The 19,308-nt window shown below is 40.3% G+C and overlaps 1 protein-coding gene across 1 annotated transcript in view; it reads left to right on the forward strand.

The window, feature by feature from the left end:
• kiaa1549la (KIAA1549-like a) overlaps positions 1 to 19,308 on the forward strand; it is a 132,361-nt gene that overhangs the window by 60,461 nt on the left and 52,592 nt on the right. The window contains exons 5-9 of the mRNA XM_050074267.1: positions 287 to 509; positions 4,744 to 4,877; positions 5,761 to 5,929; positions 16,151 to 16,210; positions 17,134 to 17,294. Coding sequence (XP_049930224.1) covers positions 287 to 509; positions 4,744 to 4,877; positions 5,761 to 5,929; positions 16,151 to 16,210; positions 17,134 to 17,294 — 747 coding nt within the window. The remainder of the gene's footprint in view (positions 1 to 286; positions 510 to 4,743; positions 4,878 to 5,760; positions 5,930 to 16,150; positions 16,211 to 17,133; positions 17,295 to 19,308) is intronic.

The raw sequence follows: 19,308 nt of genomic DNA on the forward strand, positions 1-19,308 counted from the left end.
CCCGTAGCTAGTACAACATGTATTAGAAAACGGTGCTTTACACCTCGTCTCCCGTATAGTCTTGTTTCACCTGGTAGCACTGATTTCTCCTCTGATACCGACTGTCTGGTTCTTCTTTGCAGTAAAGGTGCTTTGAAGTAAGAACAAAAATCCTCTAGACATACTAGCATCACCATGTTTTTAAGATACATGTACACAGCCTCTCTTGATAAACAGATGTAAGTGCAGTTTAAAAAACACATACAACTTGAGTTTTCTTTTTCGTCCCTCTTCCTCTCTTTCACAGGTGGAACACGATGACTGCAGCCCCCACAACGTGACGCTGGGTTACTACGTGACCAGCGGCAAAACCGTCTACATTTCCTCCTTGGTGGTTGAGGCGCTGCACGTTTACGGTTTTGACAAGCTGCTGTCGGACATCAGGCAGCACACTCCACTGGTTAAGGCAGTCCTGGTTCCCGTGGCAACCTGGCTGCCCGCTCCAAGCATTCACCTGCAGCTGAAAACAGGTGATGAAACCTGATGGAGGATAGGATACGATAGATCAACCTCTACATAACAAAGATCTTACAAACACGGTCTGGTGATGTTAATTCTGGAGGTGGGGAGTAAAAGGATAAAGAATAACAGAGGTTAGAGAAATGCAGAGAGGAGGAGGGAGGGAATGAGAGCAGAAGGAGAGCAGAGCGATAGAGAATGCAACGAGAGTACAGGGAGGGAGACACAGGGGAAGAGTAGAGCAGAGACAAAATTAGAAAATTCTGATTACATGTCTGCTCTCCTTTACTCTTCTCTGATACCCTAAATCCCATACAAACTCCCATGATTGCAGAGCAAAGGCAAATTGGTCCATTCACTTAGTCAGCCTCTTAAGCCTCTTAAAAAAACACATTTTAGCGCGGGCACACACACACACACACACACACACTCTCATCTAAATGGAGTCTTGTGGGAACAAGGGTAGGAAAATCAGTGCAATTAACAAATTGCTATTTAAAAGATACATGTGCAGATTGGAAACCCATTACTTTTCTAAACTGAGAATCATATTTTTTTTTGGGTTTTTTTTAATTCATGTTTGTCCAGTGTTCGAGTTCACTTCAGCTCAGCAGACGGAATGTTGGAGATATTGCGGTGGTGTTACTGATTACTGATTTCTTTCTATCTTTCTTTTTTTTTTAATTTCTTTTTTCTTGTACATAATTACTCCTCGGGCTGGGTTATATATTAATATTATATTGATATTGTGACATGAGACTAGCTATGACCTAGGAAAGCACCCTTTTGTGCTTGTATAGATGGCAGCTGTTGAAAACATAAACAGAACATGTGGATGTCCTGAAAAAACCTTTAATTTTAAGTACATACACACCTGTGTTTATTTTCTACGCCAGCGACCACAGATAATGTTGTTATAAGCATCTATTGACTTGTGTGCTCATAATTTTACACTGGTGTAAACACTATGTTTCTCCACCAAACATGTTTTTATATCTGGCCAATGAATGTTGGACCCAAGCAGCAACCTCCAAGGCTGAAAAAGTAAAGCCAACGTGGAAGTGCTAAAAACTGTAGTTCCTTAAATGGCCACTTGAGGCTTGCTCCAAAAGCCAGTCAATCCCCAGAGACCCCCATGTTAAAATACACAACTTTACAGCAGAAATGGTACAAAAAAACGCTTTTGGTTTCTATGACTAATTTCTCTGTTCATAACAACTGTGCGGGGGAGGAGGATTTTTATATAACTCACCTGTTAACATTTTATTATAATCAAGGGTGGGCCACTGTCTGCAGACAGTGTGACCTGTGGTCTCAGTCAGATCTCAAATATGGTCACTTCTGGCTTAAGAAAAAAAATAAAAATGCGACGGGGGAAATGCCGAACCGGAGCCTTCAAAACGGGTGTCCACAGCCCAATTGGTGATGTTACAGTGGCAACACCCATTATTTTTACAGTCTATGATTGGACCACACATTTACTATTAATTCACGTATCTGGGAGTCAGTCACTATCTGTCAAAGTCAATTTGTTTAAGAATCATTGACAGTCACTAATGGTTAATGCCCTTGCATAGCTTAACAGGCTATTGCACTCCGCCATACTTCTGTTGCCGTATTGCATGTGCACCCTTCGTCACCTACGTTATCATTAACAGGGTCTATACTACTTTGAATTATTCTCATAACAAAAACAATTTCATTGAAGAAGATGATCAATTGGTGCAGTCCATTTCTGTTTCTATAAGGCAGTTTTGCATTATATTATATATTATTTTAGATCCATGTGGGCGCTAAAATATAATATAAATCATATTATGTAATAATATTATTATTATTATTATTATTATTATCATTATTATTTAATATTATGAAATTACCAACAAGGACATTTTCATATCCTAAACCTGGTGGCTTTAATCACTGACGGGAAACAACAAATATCTGTGCTTGTGTCCTCAACATTTGCAGTAATACCAAATGAACTATGGTACATGGCCAAATTACATATTTGATTGCTTGCAGTGTGTATTACTGTCCTGTATTAGTAAGCAGCTGTGTATGAAATAGGCACTTTAGGCAAGAACAAAAATCCATTTTTGGCTTGTTCAGCTCATAAACCATAAATACACAGTATAATGCCAATTCACCATCCACAGCACAATTTGCATAAGATTACCAACTGGGTCAACACTGTTTGTGCCTGCAATGTGTTGCAGACTAAGAGACCAGAGAAGGATGTAGAGCCTTTGAGATGTAGCCGGCGCTCGTAAGCACCACGACGTATAAATTTAGGTCAGAATATTGTTCCACCTCTCCTCTCCCAGTCCCTTTAGAGTTTATTTAAAAAGAGCGGAGAAAGACAGAGTGCAGGGAGAGAATGGAGGGCGACTGCAGTAAAAGGACTGTGACAACATTAATAACATCCTCCGTAATCTGCTGATGGACTCAATATTGTTTACCCTGTTCTCCCCGGTGAGGAGCTGCGTGACGCTGACAGACAACTACACTTTTAGTTGTTCTCATTTTAGATAGTGGAGATAATCCTCTTTCTCTGTCTCACTGCCTAGGTTTATCGCTCACACAGGAAGCATCTATCTAGAGCAATACTTTCATTAATACCTAAAACACAGACCCAGATACAGATTCCAGATACAGCTTGATAAAATAGATTGTTGTAGCGTTCCTAAATAATTTTTCTTGTTCTTCAGATAGTAGCTCTGATATCAGATGATCGTTGTTGGTTTTACAGACGCATTTGTATGAACTGTTTAAACTTTAAACAATACTAATCGTGATATACTATGTGAGCACAGGCTTGAAACCACATATGAATTGTCAAAGCAAAATGTCATTGTCTGTAGCCATACCTTCTTAAAGGAAAACTTTAGTATTTTTCAATCTGTATCCTATTTTCCTGTGTGTTGTGTTTGAGAGACTGATGGGGACAACAATTTTTGAAACTGGTCCACTATCAACAGAGAGGGCTGCAGCTGTGGTGAAACAGGCTGCAATATAAACACACAGGGCATTAAGGACCGTCAGTTTACGTCCCCTAAAAGTGCTTGTTTTGGTGTACCTTTCACTTGATCCAGTCTTTGTTACTGTGTGTAACCAAGTCTCACTCAAGGAGAAGTCTCTCTCTGAAATCTCACAAGAGGTGGCTTGTTGCAGGAAGACAGCGAGGGACACATCAGTGAGAGTCGGAGAGAGGAATGCCTGGAAGAATGTGTTGTGCTGGAGATGTTAGAATTTAGTAGGAGAGGGTTTGGTTATTAGCAAAAATCAACAACATTCATTATGTTATTAAAATATTTATATCATTTAAGTTATTAATTAATATAAAAAATGATAGGGCACTACCCCAGAATCAGAGGCCAATCGCCAACCTGTGCATCTAGTGTCAAAAAGGGTTGTTCATTTAAAAATGTTAATATCTAACAGCTGTTTTACATAAGTAAGTTGAACACTGAAGGCTTGGGTCCAAAAACTGACCTTCACAGCCAGCAGTTATTGCAACACATACAAAATGATCATCGATAACTGCTCTTTAAACCACAACAGAGTTTAACTTTAGCAATACTGATGGATAATTAATAACACTTCAATTAATAAATATTTTTTGCTAATAACCAAACCGGCTCTTACCAAATACCAACAGAGTGAACTGACGTAAACTGACGGTGCCAAATGCCCCATGTATTCACATTATGGCCTGTTCCACCGCTTCTGGCAGCAGTGCTCTCTGTCAGTACTGGCCTAATTTTCAAAAAATTCCCGTCTCCAGTAGTTACTTAATGCAAAACAAGGGAAATATGGTCCATGTTAAAAAATACCAAAGTCACCCTTTAAATCAAGTTTCTATATACACTTTACAATGTTCACTTGTACTTTCATACATAACTTACTTTTTTGAAGTATGGGAAGTATTAAACAAAAACAGTTTATATTCTTAAAAAGACACGTTTAAAAATTGTAAGCTGTCCGACATATCAAGAACCATCAAAACCACTTTTTATCAAATTAAGGACCTTAATATTTTGAGACTTGGTAGTCTTTAAAACAGCATAAAACATGTACTGATTTGTAGGGAGTAGTTGCCATTTGTTTCTGTCAGCTTGTTTGGTTTTAATTATCCCCTTTTTGTTTTGTACTGTTTATTTAATATTACTGTTAATTATTTATAAACTGAAATAATTGCCATTTCAGTATCAGTTAAATATCATTTTCTATCTTCCCCCGCAGTGTTGAGGTTCGTCGGCCCTACAGATAACATCTACTCCTGCAGTTTTGTCCAGATGTTGGAGCAGAGGCTGGAAAACGCCTTCGACGAGGCTCAGGACAAAGTGCTGGAGACCTACAACAGGCTCACTGTGGAGGTACCACATTGGCTCATGGGGGCTATTTTTAGTACAAAGTGCAGACAGCCAAATATGTCATATTTGCATGCAGCATGCTAATCAGGCTAATGTGAGTAATGAAGCTGGAGGTAAAATTCTGGACACTTGCAACAATGCGACTTGCAACATGCCCGCTAGATTGTGACTGCATTGTTGCTCTTCCACAGTGTGTGTGTGCTTTCCTGCAAATTAACACACAAAACACAGAATATAGCTCTGTAATTATTCAATAAAAGGTCACAATAGTCAAAAAGGTTTGGGAGCAATTTACATTTTAAGGAGGGAGTGATTGTAGCAGCATATAATGGTTTATTTCCACAAACAAAATCAAAGATCATTCCTCTGTAGTGCTGCTTTATGATTAAACCCTTTCAATTATTCTTCCTCTCTCCTCTTTCTTTCTCTCTTTCTCATCTCTGTGACTGTTAAGGTACTCTCATGACTGCAGGATATACATGCACACGCCATCATGATCATAAACTGGGTCTCAGCAAGCAGAGGCAGATATAGGGTCCATTCATAATTCATCCTCTGAAATATTAACGCTCATGGAGGAATGTGATGGGAATTCCTCGTATCTCGTATCATCATCTGCTTTGCTATGGTGACTCAGTCACATTGTTTTCAGAGCGCCACGCAGGTCTTATTATAGAAAGAAAAAAAACATTGTTCATTCAAAGTGTCGTACTGTGTCTGGAGCTCTGTTATGCATTCTTTATGGGCATCTGAGACATTTGGTATGATACCATTAAATATTTCTGTATGAATGTTTGAATTATACATGTGCTGCTGGTTTATGTGTTAGCTATAAATAAAGAATTGCATAATTATTCCAATATTGCAAAAATGGTGTGTTTCTCAGATCCAGAGCGTGTCCCAGGATCCAGGCTCTCCGTCAGTCTCTCTGGTGTATGTGGTGAAGAATCAGGATGCAATTCTTAACGGGACAATTTCCAGCGGCCTCCTCAACCAGCTGACCGCAGAGCTGGTGGGATACTTTCTGTTCTACCCACCCATGGTCATCGCTGAGCGTAAGTAACACCACAGCATGCCTTAAGGTCCTCAGAGACAGCCATGGTGATGACACATAGGTCTAACTGATAATCAGTATATTTGAGCGTCATGTCATCTCTCTGATTAATCTGCTGCCTTCATCACTGTTGTGCAGTCATTCTTTAGCTGGTCTACAGATGAATTCTTATTAAAGGTGGCCTGTGAAATTTTCTTATAAACAAACAAAATAAATGTTTACATTCTGTGTTTTTAACCAAGATGCATGAGGTGTATGCCAAGTGGCAACCTCTAGGGCTGTAAAATGAAGCCAAAGTGGAAGTGCAGAAACTGCAGTTCTTCGAATGGCCACTTGAGGCTGGCTCCAAAAGCGAGACAAATATTCAACTTTTGCTAATTTTTGTCGTTCATGACAACTGTAGCGGGGCTGAATTTTTATATAACTCACCCGTTTACATTTCATTAAGGCTTAAACTTACGCATAAGTAAGGGTGTGGCTGCTTTGATTGACAGTCTGTCTGCAAGCCGATGCTACAGCTAATGAGTCAGATTCACCCCTCACTCCTCCACAGCTCTACCCTCTTGTTCAAGAATGGTTAATTCAATACCAAGATCTTGACAGCCAAAATGCCAAACTTTAGACTGCAAAACGGGAATCCACAAACCGACACATCTATTTTAAAATATGGTGAATCCTTTAATTTTTTATCTCCACGCTTGATAACTAACAGTCTTTTTCTTCTATACCTTTGTTGGCACATTATTAAGTTTCTTTCTATGTTTCTGCCAACAACTGTTGATCATCGGAATAGCATGAAATCAAGAAGAGGAATGTGCATCATGTTGCTTGGCCCATATGTGTGCATGAACACTCATAAAAAACAGTGCTCCATAGCACTACGACAAACCTTCACGGGTTACTCCAAAGGTCCACCCCAATAAAATGCCCTATGAATTGAGATTTGTTTAAAAAGACTTTCTACCAACATGACAGTCCCCTCTAGATATCCTCTGGATTATCTAGGGTAATGTGGGGAGATATTAATCTCAGAAGTGGATATCTCAAAACCTGAATAAATATAACTAGAACTATTTGCATGACCAGATGCCACTACTGGTGTGCGAGAAAATGAGATTTTATGCCTATGTACTGGTGACAGCCATAGACTGTTTCTTCATTTTTGGAACAAATGTCCACTTGGACTCAAGGATTAAGTGATTAGATTTTGGTGGTCAAAGATCACTGTGACTTTACAGAGCATGTTTTTGGCCATAACTCATAACTAAAGAAGTTGTACGCTAATTATGAGAACATTTCACACAAATGTCTAATAGGATAAAATGATAAAGCTGATGACATTTTATATCCAAAAGGTTTTGCAAAAACACTTTTCTGGCCATTATTCAACATCATAACTCAGGAACAGAAGGGGAGACATTTGGTCAGATACTGAATTGGTGACACTAATCTCGAGTGCCCATCTTGAAACTGTGATATAGATCTTACTATAACTATATACGACAACTGCAACTATTACTATAGCTCCTCGATGCTGGGTTGAAGATGTGTGTGAAGCATCCATGTTTCACCAAAAAATATGCCTAATACCTTTTATCAAGTTCCTTCAAAGTCTTCACTACAAATATTTAAAGAGTCTAGACAGACATGGATGTAAACTGCAACTTGACTGGTTGGTGGAGGCATAAAAACATGAGGCAATAATTCTGTTTTGAAACTTTGTTGAATTGACCCTTGAAAGTAATAATTCATACAATAGCAAATTAGCATGAATCATGCCAGTGAACATACTTTTGTTGTATTTAATTCTGTGTTTAATCCAAACAGTTCTGATGATCACAGTGCTCTCTATACAATTAAAGCTCACATATATTTATGGAAATTTGCAAGTGAGGTCATCTGGCACTTTGTGTGGATCCTTTGGGCAGCCAGCAGCTACATAAGTTGGCATCGCTGCTCGTGAACATAACATCCCTCGTTCATTGCTCATTTCTAAGCAATCACATCAACACAGAGTTGTTTTACTCCTATGGCGACACATTAAGACATGGCTAGCATTGTCTAACCCACAATTAATGGTGCGTGGCCAGCAAATTAAAGTTCAGTCAGAGTGCTTGATACTCATTCACTTGATGTACCTCCAAGCCATCTTCTCAGAGGCACTGCTGGGCAATTATGATGCATTTGTAATTATTCTCAGTGTGCTGTTAGTGGAAAATGAAAATGAGTAATTTATCTGTGGATGGGGCACGTGGCTCTGACAGTTGCAAACACAAATATCCAGTTTGTAATGTTATGCTAAATGCTGCAGTAACATCAACTCATCCTTTTGAGTCAATGCACCATGCCAGAGCTTATTTTCATGACCCTATCGAAAACAGCATTATGTCTGCCATTTTAGGAGTTTCATTCAAAGTGACATTTAAGAGCGCTGAGGTACATCACAAAACAGGATTGGTGTTGACATTCTACTGACTTGACATTATGTTGTCCTAATGGGTGTTATTTTAGCTCACTCTGACACACTGCATGATGCTCTCCCCATTAAAGCCAGTGTTTGTTTCTAGTTTTAAAGGTGACTTTTAGACGTGGAAATCTGTGTTAGAATTTGTATCATCTCTCTAACTGTTATACAAAAAAATTCTTCCTCTTTTGCATTATAATCTCCAAAGTAAAGAGCACACTAACAGGCTTGGCCGTGCTGATTTGTGTCTTTTTTAACAGCAAAAAAAAGTCTAATGTGGCAAGGAAGTGTTAGAGGCATATTTTTTTCCTAACTAGCTTTGGCGTTACCCTCGGGCTGTGAAGGTTGACTTGAAAACACAACAAGGATAGAAACTGTGCCCACATCCCTGCTCCGTGCCTTTGTATGAGCTTTTCAGCAGCAGCAAGGGAACAAGTGTACAGAGCTGAGCCTGAATCCCGGGAAAGATTGTTTTTTTTTTACATACAGAGCTTTATTTCGGTCTTGAAAGGCTCACCAGACAGAGGTTGGAGGTAGGATGGAAGACTGCCAGCAGTAAAGGATTACAATGTTGACACAAAGGAACAAAGATATTTTGAGCTGAAGAGGGGACAGAAAATGACCTAACCCGGCCTAGTGTGTCTCAGCTGGAGTTGTCCCGGTGATGAGAAGGCCACTCCTGCTGTTTGTGTTCTTACCACAGAGCCTTACGTTAGGAAGAGTCAGGCTTCTTTATGCTAATTTTATAGTCATTGCCTAACAGTTGTTGTCCTGCCTGCTCTCTGTAGCAGTGTGCTGCTGGGCTGAGACAGACTTCCATAGTCATATGTAAGATGCTTTCAGCAAAACAGACTGCTGAGAACCATAGAGTCCACTGCAGGGCATTGAATGATTCATGATTTAGCGTATGTTTGACCTGAGGGGAATTCAGGAATACTCTATATTGTATAAGTAAAGTAGGATGTCAGATGATATTATGGCCTCCGGCATAGAAGAGACCTCAGATTTGAAACCTGTCATTAATGATTACTAATTTGCTTTTCCACATACATTAAGAATGAGACATAGTTGTGGCCTGGACTATTTGACATATATCCTTTGCCTTTAAAGATGTACATTGTAAACTTCCATCCATTTCTAGACAAAAAATAAGACAGAAACAGACAGGTGAACAGGATAAACATTTAACAAGAATTACCGTCAAACTTTGATTAGAGTAAGTTAATTATTTTTTGTGTCAGAAGTTTTCTGAAATTTCATGTTGAAAAATGCAAATGAGGTATTGCTAATTTAATATGCGCTTTTTTGCAAACATTTCCAGTACAGAAATCTGAACTAAAATAAGCAACTGAATCTGTATTTTGGACATTTACCTTCCACTGGTTTGAAAGAAGACATGTTGTGGAAGCAAAATAGCCCAAAATCTTAAAATTGACCAGTTCATGAAAAAGTGTTTCAACTGTAGCGGTAGTAGGTTTAGGCTACTGTAGTGCTGCAACAGTGGCCCAAATGACTATCATGTGTGAGGGGTCATGCATCGTCATGAACTCATATGAAACATGTTTGCAGTAAGAGAGTCACCATAAGAGAGTCACCATATCCACATAATAGACGATGAATATGTCGATGTAATTGATGTGCAGTTTGTTGTCAATTGCTGCCTCCAAGTTTACAAAAGTAACTGATAAGTTCTGATTTAAGGTCAGGGAAATATAACGGTTTCAATCTTTCTTTAACCTAACTCATGTGCTTTGAGTTGACTTATAACCATAAAACTTTATGCTATGGTGATCAAGAAACTTCTACAAAAGGTTGACAGTAATTACTTTGCATATACGTTCATTAACAACAATTTCCCATATATTATAATAAAAAATGTTGTAATGAGGGCAGCATTAGACAAAAATATTTGGTAATGCACTTCAGGTGTATATTTATGATTCAGTTTTTAGAAGGAAGCAAGGTATTCCTGGATACTTTTTATTGGCAAAATGTTGGCTGGTTGAAGTATAACTACAGCAGGCACAGGCCAGATCAGGTCCATTAAGAGTCATTTTGTGTTTTGTTCCAATGTGCAATCATTCAATTTGTCTCTCAAACATTAATCATCTTAAAAAGACACATGATAATAGACATTAATTACAGTAAATGTTAATCACTGCAGCAGTACACACAGACATTTGTTTTATTTAACTGCAACTATTAAAAGACATTATGAACGGCCATGGACCCCGTAGATGAGCCTCTTGAGCTCAGTTTGTATTCCGCTCCAGCCTCTAATGCCATCTGTGAGATTTTAAAAAGGGCAAACAGCTGTACAGCTCCTATCATCTGAATCATGCCATCGGCAATCTGTTGTCCATGTCCCCTGAATGAGCTAATTTTAGCCTGGTGAGATTAGATTAGTATCTATTTGTGCAAACTCTCAACACCCAAAGGGCTAAAACATCACACTTCACATGGGCACATCCAAGCCCACTTGGCATCACCACGAAAACCCTGTGTGTTCCCTTAAATAAGAAGCATCTTTTACTCATCCTGAAGCAGACAAATTATTACAGAATGTTTACAGATTGATTAGATTAATTGTGGGTTGAAAAATGGCTGTAAATATTCACAGATACATGAGTCACAATAGTGAATAGTCCAGACATGTATTGGTGCAGACGCATTGGCTGTGGTTTATACTGAGAGCATCAATGTATGATCAATTCTCATGTGATCAAAGCCGCTTGGATATCGACCTGCACTATCTGCTTACATGTAAGGGAGTCTATGTGGCATCTGCCTCCGTGTCTACAACATGTAACAATTTAACTGGAGACTCACTCACAATTTCTTCTTTGGTCAATAACAGAAATGTGCAGCCCTCTTTCCCAATCCCCTTCCAACAGTAGAGCAAATTTATACACTGCAGTGAAGGCAGATTAAAGACAGTCATGATGTCCTTTTTTTTAGAATGAGATTGGGGTTGGCTTTTACTTTCGCCTGCGAGTGTGTTAACAAAGGCTAACCGACCATCCTGCATAGTATACCTTTAACATAACATTACATCATGAGCTTTGCTTAATCTAATGTAGTTTGAAGAACCTTTATCTTGGATAAGATTAATTGCCTGTTGGGGGTCGCATGGGGGCTGGAGCATTTCCTAACTGACACTGGGCGAGAGGCGGGGTACACCCTGGACAGGTCACCCAACTATCGCAGGGCTGATATATAGAGACAGACAACGCTCACATTCGCACCTACCACCAATTTGGAGTCACCAATTAATCAGCATGACTTTGGACTGTGGGAGGAAGCTGGAGTACCCTGAGAAAACCCACACTGACACGGGGAGACCACCCTAGGTTTGAACCAGGAACCCTCTTGTTGTGAGGCGACAATGCTAACTGTTGCACCACCATGCTGCCAATTCCTACGCATTACATTACATTTTTCTTTTTTTGGTCATTTGTTTGCAGTGCACATATGAAGGATGTTTGATTATACTCAGCAGTTTGCAAGATTCTTTGATGTTAAGTTGTTATTGTATTAATATGGTATGAGTCACAAATTAAGCATATGATGTAATTTGAGTCTCTGTCTGTGCTGTGGTCATACTGAAGACCCAGCTTGTCTTCTGTTAATTCCAAAAAGCTGCTGCTGAGATGATCAAAACATGGATTTTTTATGGGCAGACCTACTCAGCTGGTTGTTAGGGAATGCAAATGTGTGGTTCTTACATGTTGGATATACAGTAGCTTGAGTCAGTGATGGAGAGAAGAATAAAAGACCATGTATTTTCATAAAACTGCTATTTGTTTTACTTTGAAGAATAGAGCTGGCAATATTCTATATTTTTCCTCATGTTGATGAATGAAAGAGACAAAACGATAAAAACAAAACGATTAAAACAACATTTATTTGATTCAGTCACTGCCTGTGTGCCAAAGCAGCCGCAGCCAAAAACACATCAATGAGCCACATTGTGAGCCACACACTGTAGTTTACTTCCCCACATACACCGTCCTGCACTGTAAATACTCACCAGAGCACCAATTGTGTATTACTTTGCAGTCAGAAATAGTCCTTGAACATTTGCTAAAACATAGCAGTTTTTGAGGCTTTGGAGTATGTTTTTGTGTAACACATTTTTTAAGAATGACATCTTCCCTAAGAATGACTGAGCTTTGGGCTGAGTGTCACAGACAGACTGGAAGTCGTATTTGGAGAGCCACAATTAATTGTTGGTCTTCTCAAGGGATTTGTTGACAGTAAGATGAATATAGACTAACACCAGCCTCTTCCTTTAAACCTCTTATTTTACGTTTGCTTATCAATAGATTGGAGCAGGAGCTTTTTCATTTTTTTCCCCTAAGACTGCAGCGTTAATGACATGAATGTGCTGGATTTGTCGGCCCGCTGAGCTGATTCTCTAAAGAGCACTGAATGCGTCTGAACCGTAACACTTCAGTGCTGTTTGTCTTTAGTGTTTATGTGAGCGTGTTGTTGAGGAAGAGCTCAGAGTGGATGTAAATGTGCTCACGTACAGAAGCATCAGGAAGGTGGCAGCAGACAGGCAGACAGTGAGCGTGCTCAACAGAAACACTCGCTGGTATTAACAGCTACCGCTGCTGCAGCGCCATTGACTCGAGCTAAACACAACTCTCGGCAGACAGCCAGCTCGGAGGAGTTAGGTGGAGACAGATGGTGAACCAGGCAGATGGGAAATAAGGAGGGAGAGGTTGAAGGATGAGTAGGACACAGAAAGAGGCTGACGGACTGAGGGGGTGATGATGGGTAGATAAAAACGGAAGGAGACAGTCGGCTGGATGGAAAGGAACAGGCGTTTTAGGAAATGAATAGGCTGACAGGTAAACAGGTAGAGAACGAGGCCGGTGGAGAAGCACGCCGGCAGAAAGACAGGGTGATAGCTGGTGTAGATGGAGAGAGGAAGCAGAGAGTGAGTGGTAAGAAAGGTTATAATGAAACCTGACAAGAAGTGTTTAATCGTATTTTATCTCCTCCTCTGCAGATCTGCTGCTACGGCACACAAAAATCCTGCTGTCATATTTAAATGGCTTCCGTGGATCTCTTAAAAAACTTTTAAACAACTCTTGATAAATAATAAGTATATATGAAATAAATACATGAATAAAAAAGATTTCCTAAACTTGACTCAGGAGTATTAACACCCCAATTAAAGACATTTAACACATTATTTAGGTTTACTTTCTGATTTTCATGTTGATGCTATCAAATAAAATCTTATTTTTTTGTGCAAATAGGCATCTCCAAGTTCAGCTGAAGCCCATGTGAGGCTTTAGCAGTCTGAATGAGACAAACAGAAATGTTCCTATGTTTTTTTTTTTTTTTAGCATATCGGGAATTTCTTGTCTAACTTGGAGCTGTCACATCATGTGCCTCAACAAAGCAGAGAATACCTGAGGAGAGTATTAGGTGATATTACCCAACAGTCCGACATTTTAAGGCATGTTTGCACCATAGACTGTTTAAAATAATAGATGTAGCCACTTTGACGTCACTGATTGGTTTGGCTTCAACTTCAAGCAATATTGTCGCCGTGGTAGCAACTTGTCAACAGGCAGAACCCACCTGTCACAAAGGGGCCACGTCCTTCATTATGTATAACTTTAAGCCTTAATAAAATGTAAAGAGTTATATAAAATTCACCCCCGGTACAGTTGTCATGAATGATAAAATTAGCTATAAAGATCAAAACAGTTTTTTGTACCAGGCTGGTAACATGTTAACTTCTGCTGTAAAGTTGGACATTTTAACATGAGGGTCTATGGGAATTGACTCTGTTTTGGAGCCAGCCTCAAGTGACCATTCGAGGAACTGCAATTTGTGGCACTTTGGCTTCGCATTGTCTTAACATACCAGCCCAGGAGGTTGCCGCTTGGTTTCTTTGGTTTGTCACATCTTGTTAAAAACAAGATAAAATGATCCATCTATTTTTTTTTTTTAGAAAATTGTTTTAAAAAGGTGAAAAGGAAGTAGGAGATAGTTGCCTTAACTGTAGTGGCACAATTGTAACATGTACGTTTTTCTCTTGCTACATTATGTCAGCATGAGGTCATCATGTAAGTATGTGGCCAGCACTAAACATCCATCAACAGGATCCATCCACTCTGCATCCAGCAGCTCATTCATAACAGGTGTTACATTTTGCCCAGATTTGTGAACACATCTTAATTACGCAACGTGTATATTTATAATAATATGTATGTAAAACTATATATTCCAGCAGGTTGTCAATAAAACTTGTAAATATAGATGGACTATGTGGCTGTGGCATAGACCGTAAGGCTTAGAGATTTGGGGTGTTGCTTGGTTGACCCTCCAGGGGTCAGTGTGCAGTTACACACAGGCCTCTCCAAAAAGCATGTGCTCTGTGGTCAGTCAGATGTTATTCAATTCTTTTCTGATTTAGGTTAGAGTTGTACAGTATTTTTGCAACTTCCATCAATCAAATTTGCTAACTATGTAGGTGTAATCAATGTATTTGCGAGCAAAGAAGGAAATGGATCCGCCACATTACATATATACACTCACCAACCACTTTATTAGGTACACCTGTTTAACTGCTTGTCAATGCAAATAGACATCCATCTCTAGGGTTTACAGAGGATGGTCTGAAAAAGAGAAAATATCCAGTGAGCAGCAGTTCTCTGGGCGAAAATGCCTTGTTGATGCCAGAGGTCATAGCAGAATGGCCAGACTGGTTCAAGATGATAGAAAGGCAACAGTAACTCAAAGAACCAGTAGTTACAACCAAGGTCTGCAGAAGACCATCTCTGAATGAACAACACGTCGAACCTTGAAGCAGATGGGCTACAGCAGCAGAAGATCACACCAGGTGCCACTCCTGTCAGCTAACAACAGGAAACTGAGGCTACAGTTCACACAGGCTCACCAAAACTGGACAATAGAAGATTGGAAAAACGTTGCCTGATCTGATGAGTCTCGATATCTGCTGCGTCATTCAGATGGTAGGGTCAGAATTCGCCGTAAACAACATGAAAGCATGGATCCATCCTGCTTTGTAGTAACGGTTCAGGCTGCTGGTGGTGGTGTAATGGTGTGGGAGATATTTTCTCGGCACACTTTGGGCCCCTTAGTACCAACCGAGCATCGTTTAAACACCACAGCCTACCTGACTATTGTTGCTGACCGTGTCCATCCCTTTATGACCACAGTGTACCCATCTTCTGATGGCTACTTCCAGCAGGATAACGCACCATGTCACAAAGCTCAAATCATCTCAAACTGGTTTCTTGAACATGACAATGAGTTCACTGAACTCCAATGGCCTCCACAGTCACCAGATCTCAATCCAATAGAGCACCTCTGGGATGTGGTGGATATTTGCATCATGGATGTGCAGCTGACAAATCTGCAGCAACTGCGTGATGCTATCATGTCAATATGGACCAAAATCTCTGAGGAATGTTTCCAGCACCTTGTTGAATCTATGCCACCAAGAATTAAGTCAGCTCTGAAGGCAAAAAGGGTTAAAGTCATTTGCCTGAAGTTATTACATATGTAGGTAAAACAGTCTCTGAGTAAGAGTGAAAAGTGAAATATGTTACAGTTGTGGCGACTCTCCCCTACAGTATGTGTGCATTTTAGGAAATGCGCTATAAACTGGTCTGGTTCCCAAAATTCAGGAGGTGTTACAAAAGTCCTAAATTGAGTTCTCTTAAAAGAGCAAATACCTGAAACTTTCTCTCTCTGGCTTTCTCTTTTCAGCCCTGGAATACCATAATCTCAACACATCGATGGCAACCAAGAACTATTGGGTGATAACAGGTAAATTGCTTTTGCACTCACCCACACACACACACATACACACACACAAGTAAAGTGCTACTGGGTGATCAGCGGTAATCAAGAGCCGCATCGATTGGACAAAACAGCAGTTAGTTAAATGCCCTGGCGCTCGTTGTTGTGCAATTCAGCAGAATAGTATTGGCTCTCTCATTTTCCCTCCCTCCCTCCCCGTCTTAACACCCCCTCCTCTCGCCTTCTTGCTCCCTGGCTAGCCCGCTTACACTCTCTGTGTTCAGAGTGTCTTTAGCTGCTCTGTTCCTGGGAAAACCTATTGATGTATAATTCACAGCTTCCTGACTGGGGCAGAGGGAGAGATCACTTCACATCACATCATGGCCGGGTGTGAATGATGCTGAAGTGTGCTTGTGTGTGTGTGCTTGTGTGTGTGTGTGTGTGTGAGAAGTCGGTCCACATAGCCTGTAGTAAGAGACGCACTCAGGAGCAAGACTGATGCAAGCACCTGTGTGTATATGTGTTTTTATATGTGTGTGTTTGAGGTGGAGACACTGTCTGGGTGAACAGCTTTTAAATGGAAGAGATCATCTCACCCTCTCTTATGTCCCACTCATCTCCCGTCTCTTGTTTATCTTTCCCTCTCTCCTCCCTTCTTCTCCGCATTATCCTGAAATGATTCCCTTCTGATATTTTCTCTCCTCTTCCATCTCCTTACTCTTCTTCCTCTCACATATCCCTCTTCCATCTCCTTACTCTTCTTCCTCTCACATATCCCCTCCTCTCACCCAATCTCTCCTTCCCTGCCTCGTCTCCTCTCCTTCTCACGTTGTCTTCCCCCTGCCATCCTCCATCCCTTCACCCATCTCCTCTTTTGCCCCTTTTTGCCTGCCTTAACACCTCTATACCCCCTTAATCCCTCCTCTGTCCTCTCTTGTCTGTCCTCACAGTGATCCAGGATGTGGACAGCTCCTCCCTGGAGGCTAACTACCAGAGCTTTGCCAGCCTGATGGAGCAGCGGCTGGCTGAGCTCTTCCTGGTGGCTGGCAGGCAGGGCTCTCGGATTGCGCGATCTCGGCGGGCCACCACTGTGGGGAGCTACACCGTGCAGGTGGGTGGGAAAAGGATGTTTGTGTGTCATTTAGTGTATAACAGGTGGTGATGGCAGGATTGTTTATGCTTATAAAAGAATCAGTTTGCACGAGATGATGCAAGAGTTTCACCTGTGCAAGGTGTAAGTTCATGATATGGACTCAGGTTTGGGTTAATTTGACCATATGTTGTCTATCCAGAAATCAATCAAGTGAACAATTTATCACCTGCATGTGTCCGTTAAACTAATCTTGTGCAATGTAGCTGAATGGGATCTAGTGAAATTCATCTGGGGCTTCATAGAGAACAAACCACAAGCTGACTTTGCAGAAGCAACAGAGTCTACAGCCATGCTCGCAGCTCTGTGTGGTTGTACGTTCACTATGCACGGCAGGGATTTGTGCTAAATGCTAATGCCAGCATGGCAGCATGCTCACATGTTAACATGCTGATGTAGCAGGTGTAATATTTACCACGTGCATCAACCTAGTTTAGCGTGTTGGCTTGCTTACACGCATGAAAATACAGCTGATACTCATGGGAGTGTCATTAGCTTTGCAGACAGTTGGTTATAAGCACATTCAGGACAGAATGAATTTTTGTGCCACCATATGTAGAGACTTAAAATAAGCTCATAAATGTGTGTATAGAATTGTATGGCAATCCATCTCATATGTATCAAGATATTTCAGTCTTGAACAAAATGGTGGGCATTCTGACCCACACCCAGTGCCATCACAAGGACCTTAATGCTGGAAGGATGGAGGATTTTTTTTTTTTTTTAAATATAAATCTTATGTCGTCTCTTGACATTTGCAGTATTGTTATGCATCAAATCACCAAGACAAATTCTGGGATCAGGTGAGGCTAATGATTAGCTTGAACTAACAAACTCTGGGCCATTAGTGAACATCCAGGACAGCTCCACATTCAGCACCCTGGACAGCACCGTTTTGTGAGCAAAGACAGTTTTGGAAACTCTCCTTCTTGGTGTGTTGAATAAAGCTTCATTGCCTGCAGATGAGTGCTCATAAATTAGATTGTCAGAAACATAAATTGAAAAAACACCCGTAAAATTGATTGTGGGAATTATTGCTGAAGTGATTAGTTGATTGATGCCTTTTTTAATCAATTACTTTTCAAGCAAAACTGCCAAACAAGCACTTATTCCAGCATCTTAATTTCAAGGATTTACTACTTTACTTTGTCTTATGTGAGAATAAACTGAATATCTGTGGGTTTTGGATTGTTATAGAACAAAACCAGCAATTTAATGGCATCATGTTGGACTTGAACGAGAGAAATTGCCATGTATATTTTTCATTGTTTTCCAACATTTTAAAGACCAAACAATTAATCAGACCATTGAGAAAATATTCCGCAGAGCAATCGCTTATTACAATAAGCTGGTTGTAGCTGTAGAGCCATTTTTAAAATAGTTTCTTGTGTTAAAAAGGTTGCTGTGTGGGAGCACACTCCGAGTCTCGTCACGTCAGAGGGTTCTCAGAGCCAACCCTACTTTGCCACACAATCTCAAACCTCAAACATAATAAATAAATAGGCAAATTCATTAATAATAATTAGAAATTTGATTTGTATTTGATTTGTTTGTCCTGTTCTAGGGGAGTATGGTCATTTAAAATTAGGCTATGTTAGCAGCAGATTGAGTTAGAAGTGGGGAATAAAGATTTGGGATCGAAAGTACTTGAATTGCAGGTTCTCACAAGCACAAACGTCCAAAGGTTTGTGTGTATGTCATGTTCTGTATGTGTCAACTCCGTGCCCAGTGTTCCATATTATGCAAATTAAGACAGCGATTGACTTTTGCTGGGCTTTACGCCTTATACAACCTCAAGGTTTTATGGGAAGTCACAGATGACTAGCTTTATGGCTGCAGAAATGGAGGAGACTGGAACAGGCTTACGGCGAGGGGGGGTTCGGGGGGACGGGTTGCAGAGAGGGGAAAAATCATGCAGCCATTTAATGCCATACATCCCTTCATTTTATGACAAAATCAAATTACCAGACTTGAT

Source organism: Epinephelus moara, chromosome 20 (assembly GCF_006386435.1).
Source record: "Epinephelus moara isolate mb chromosome 20, YSFRI_EMoa_1.0, whole genome shotgun sequence".
Classification (NCBI taxonomy): domain Eukaryota; kingdom Metazoa; phylum Chordata; class Actinopteri; order Perciformes; family Serranidae; genus Epinephelus; species Epinephelus moara.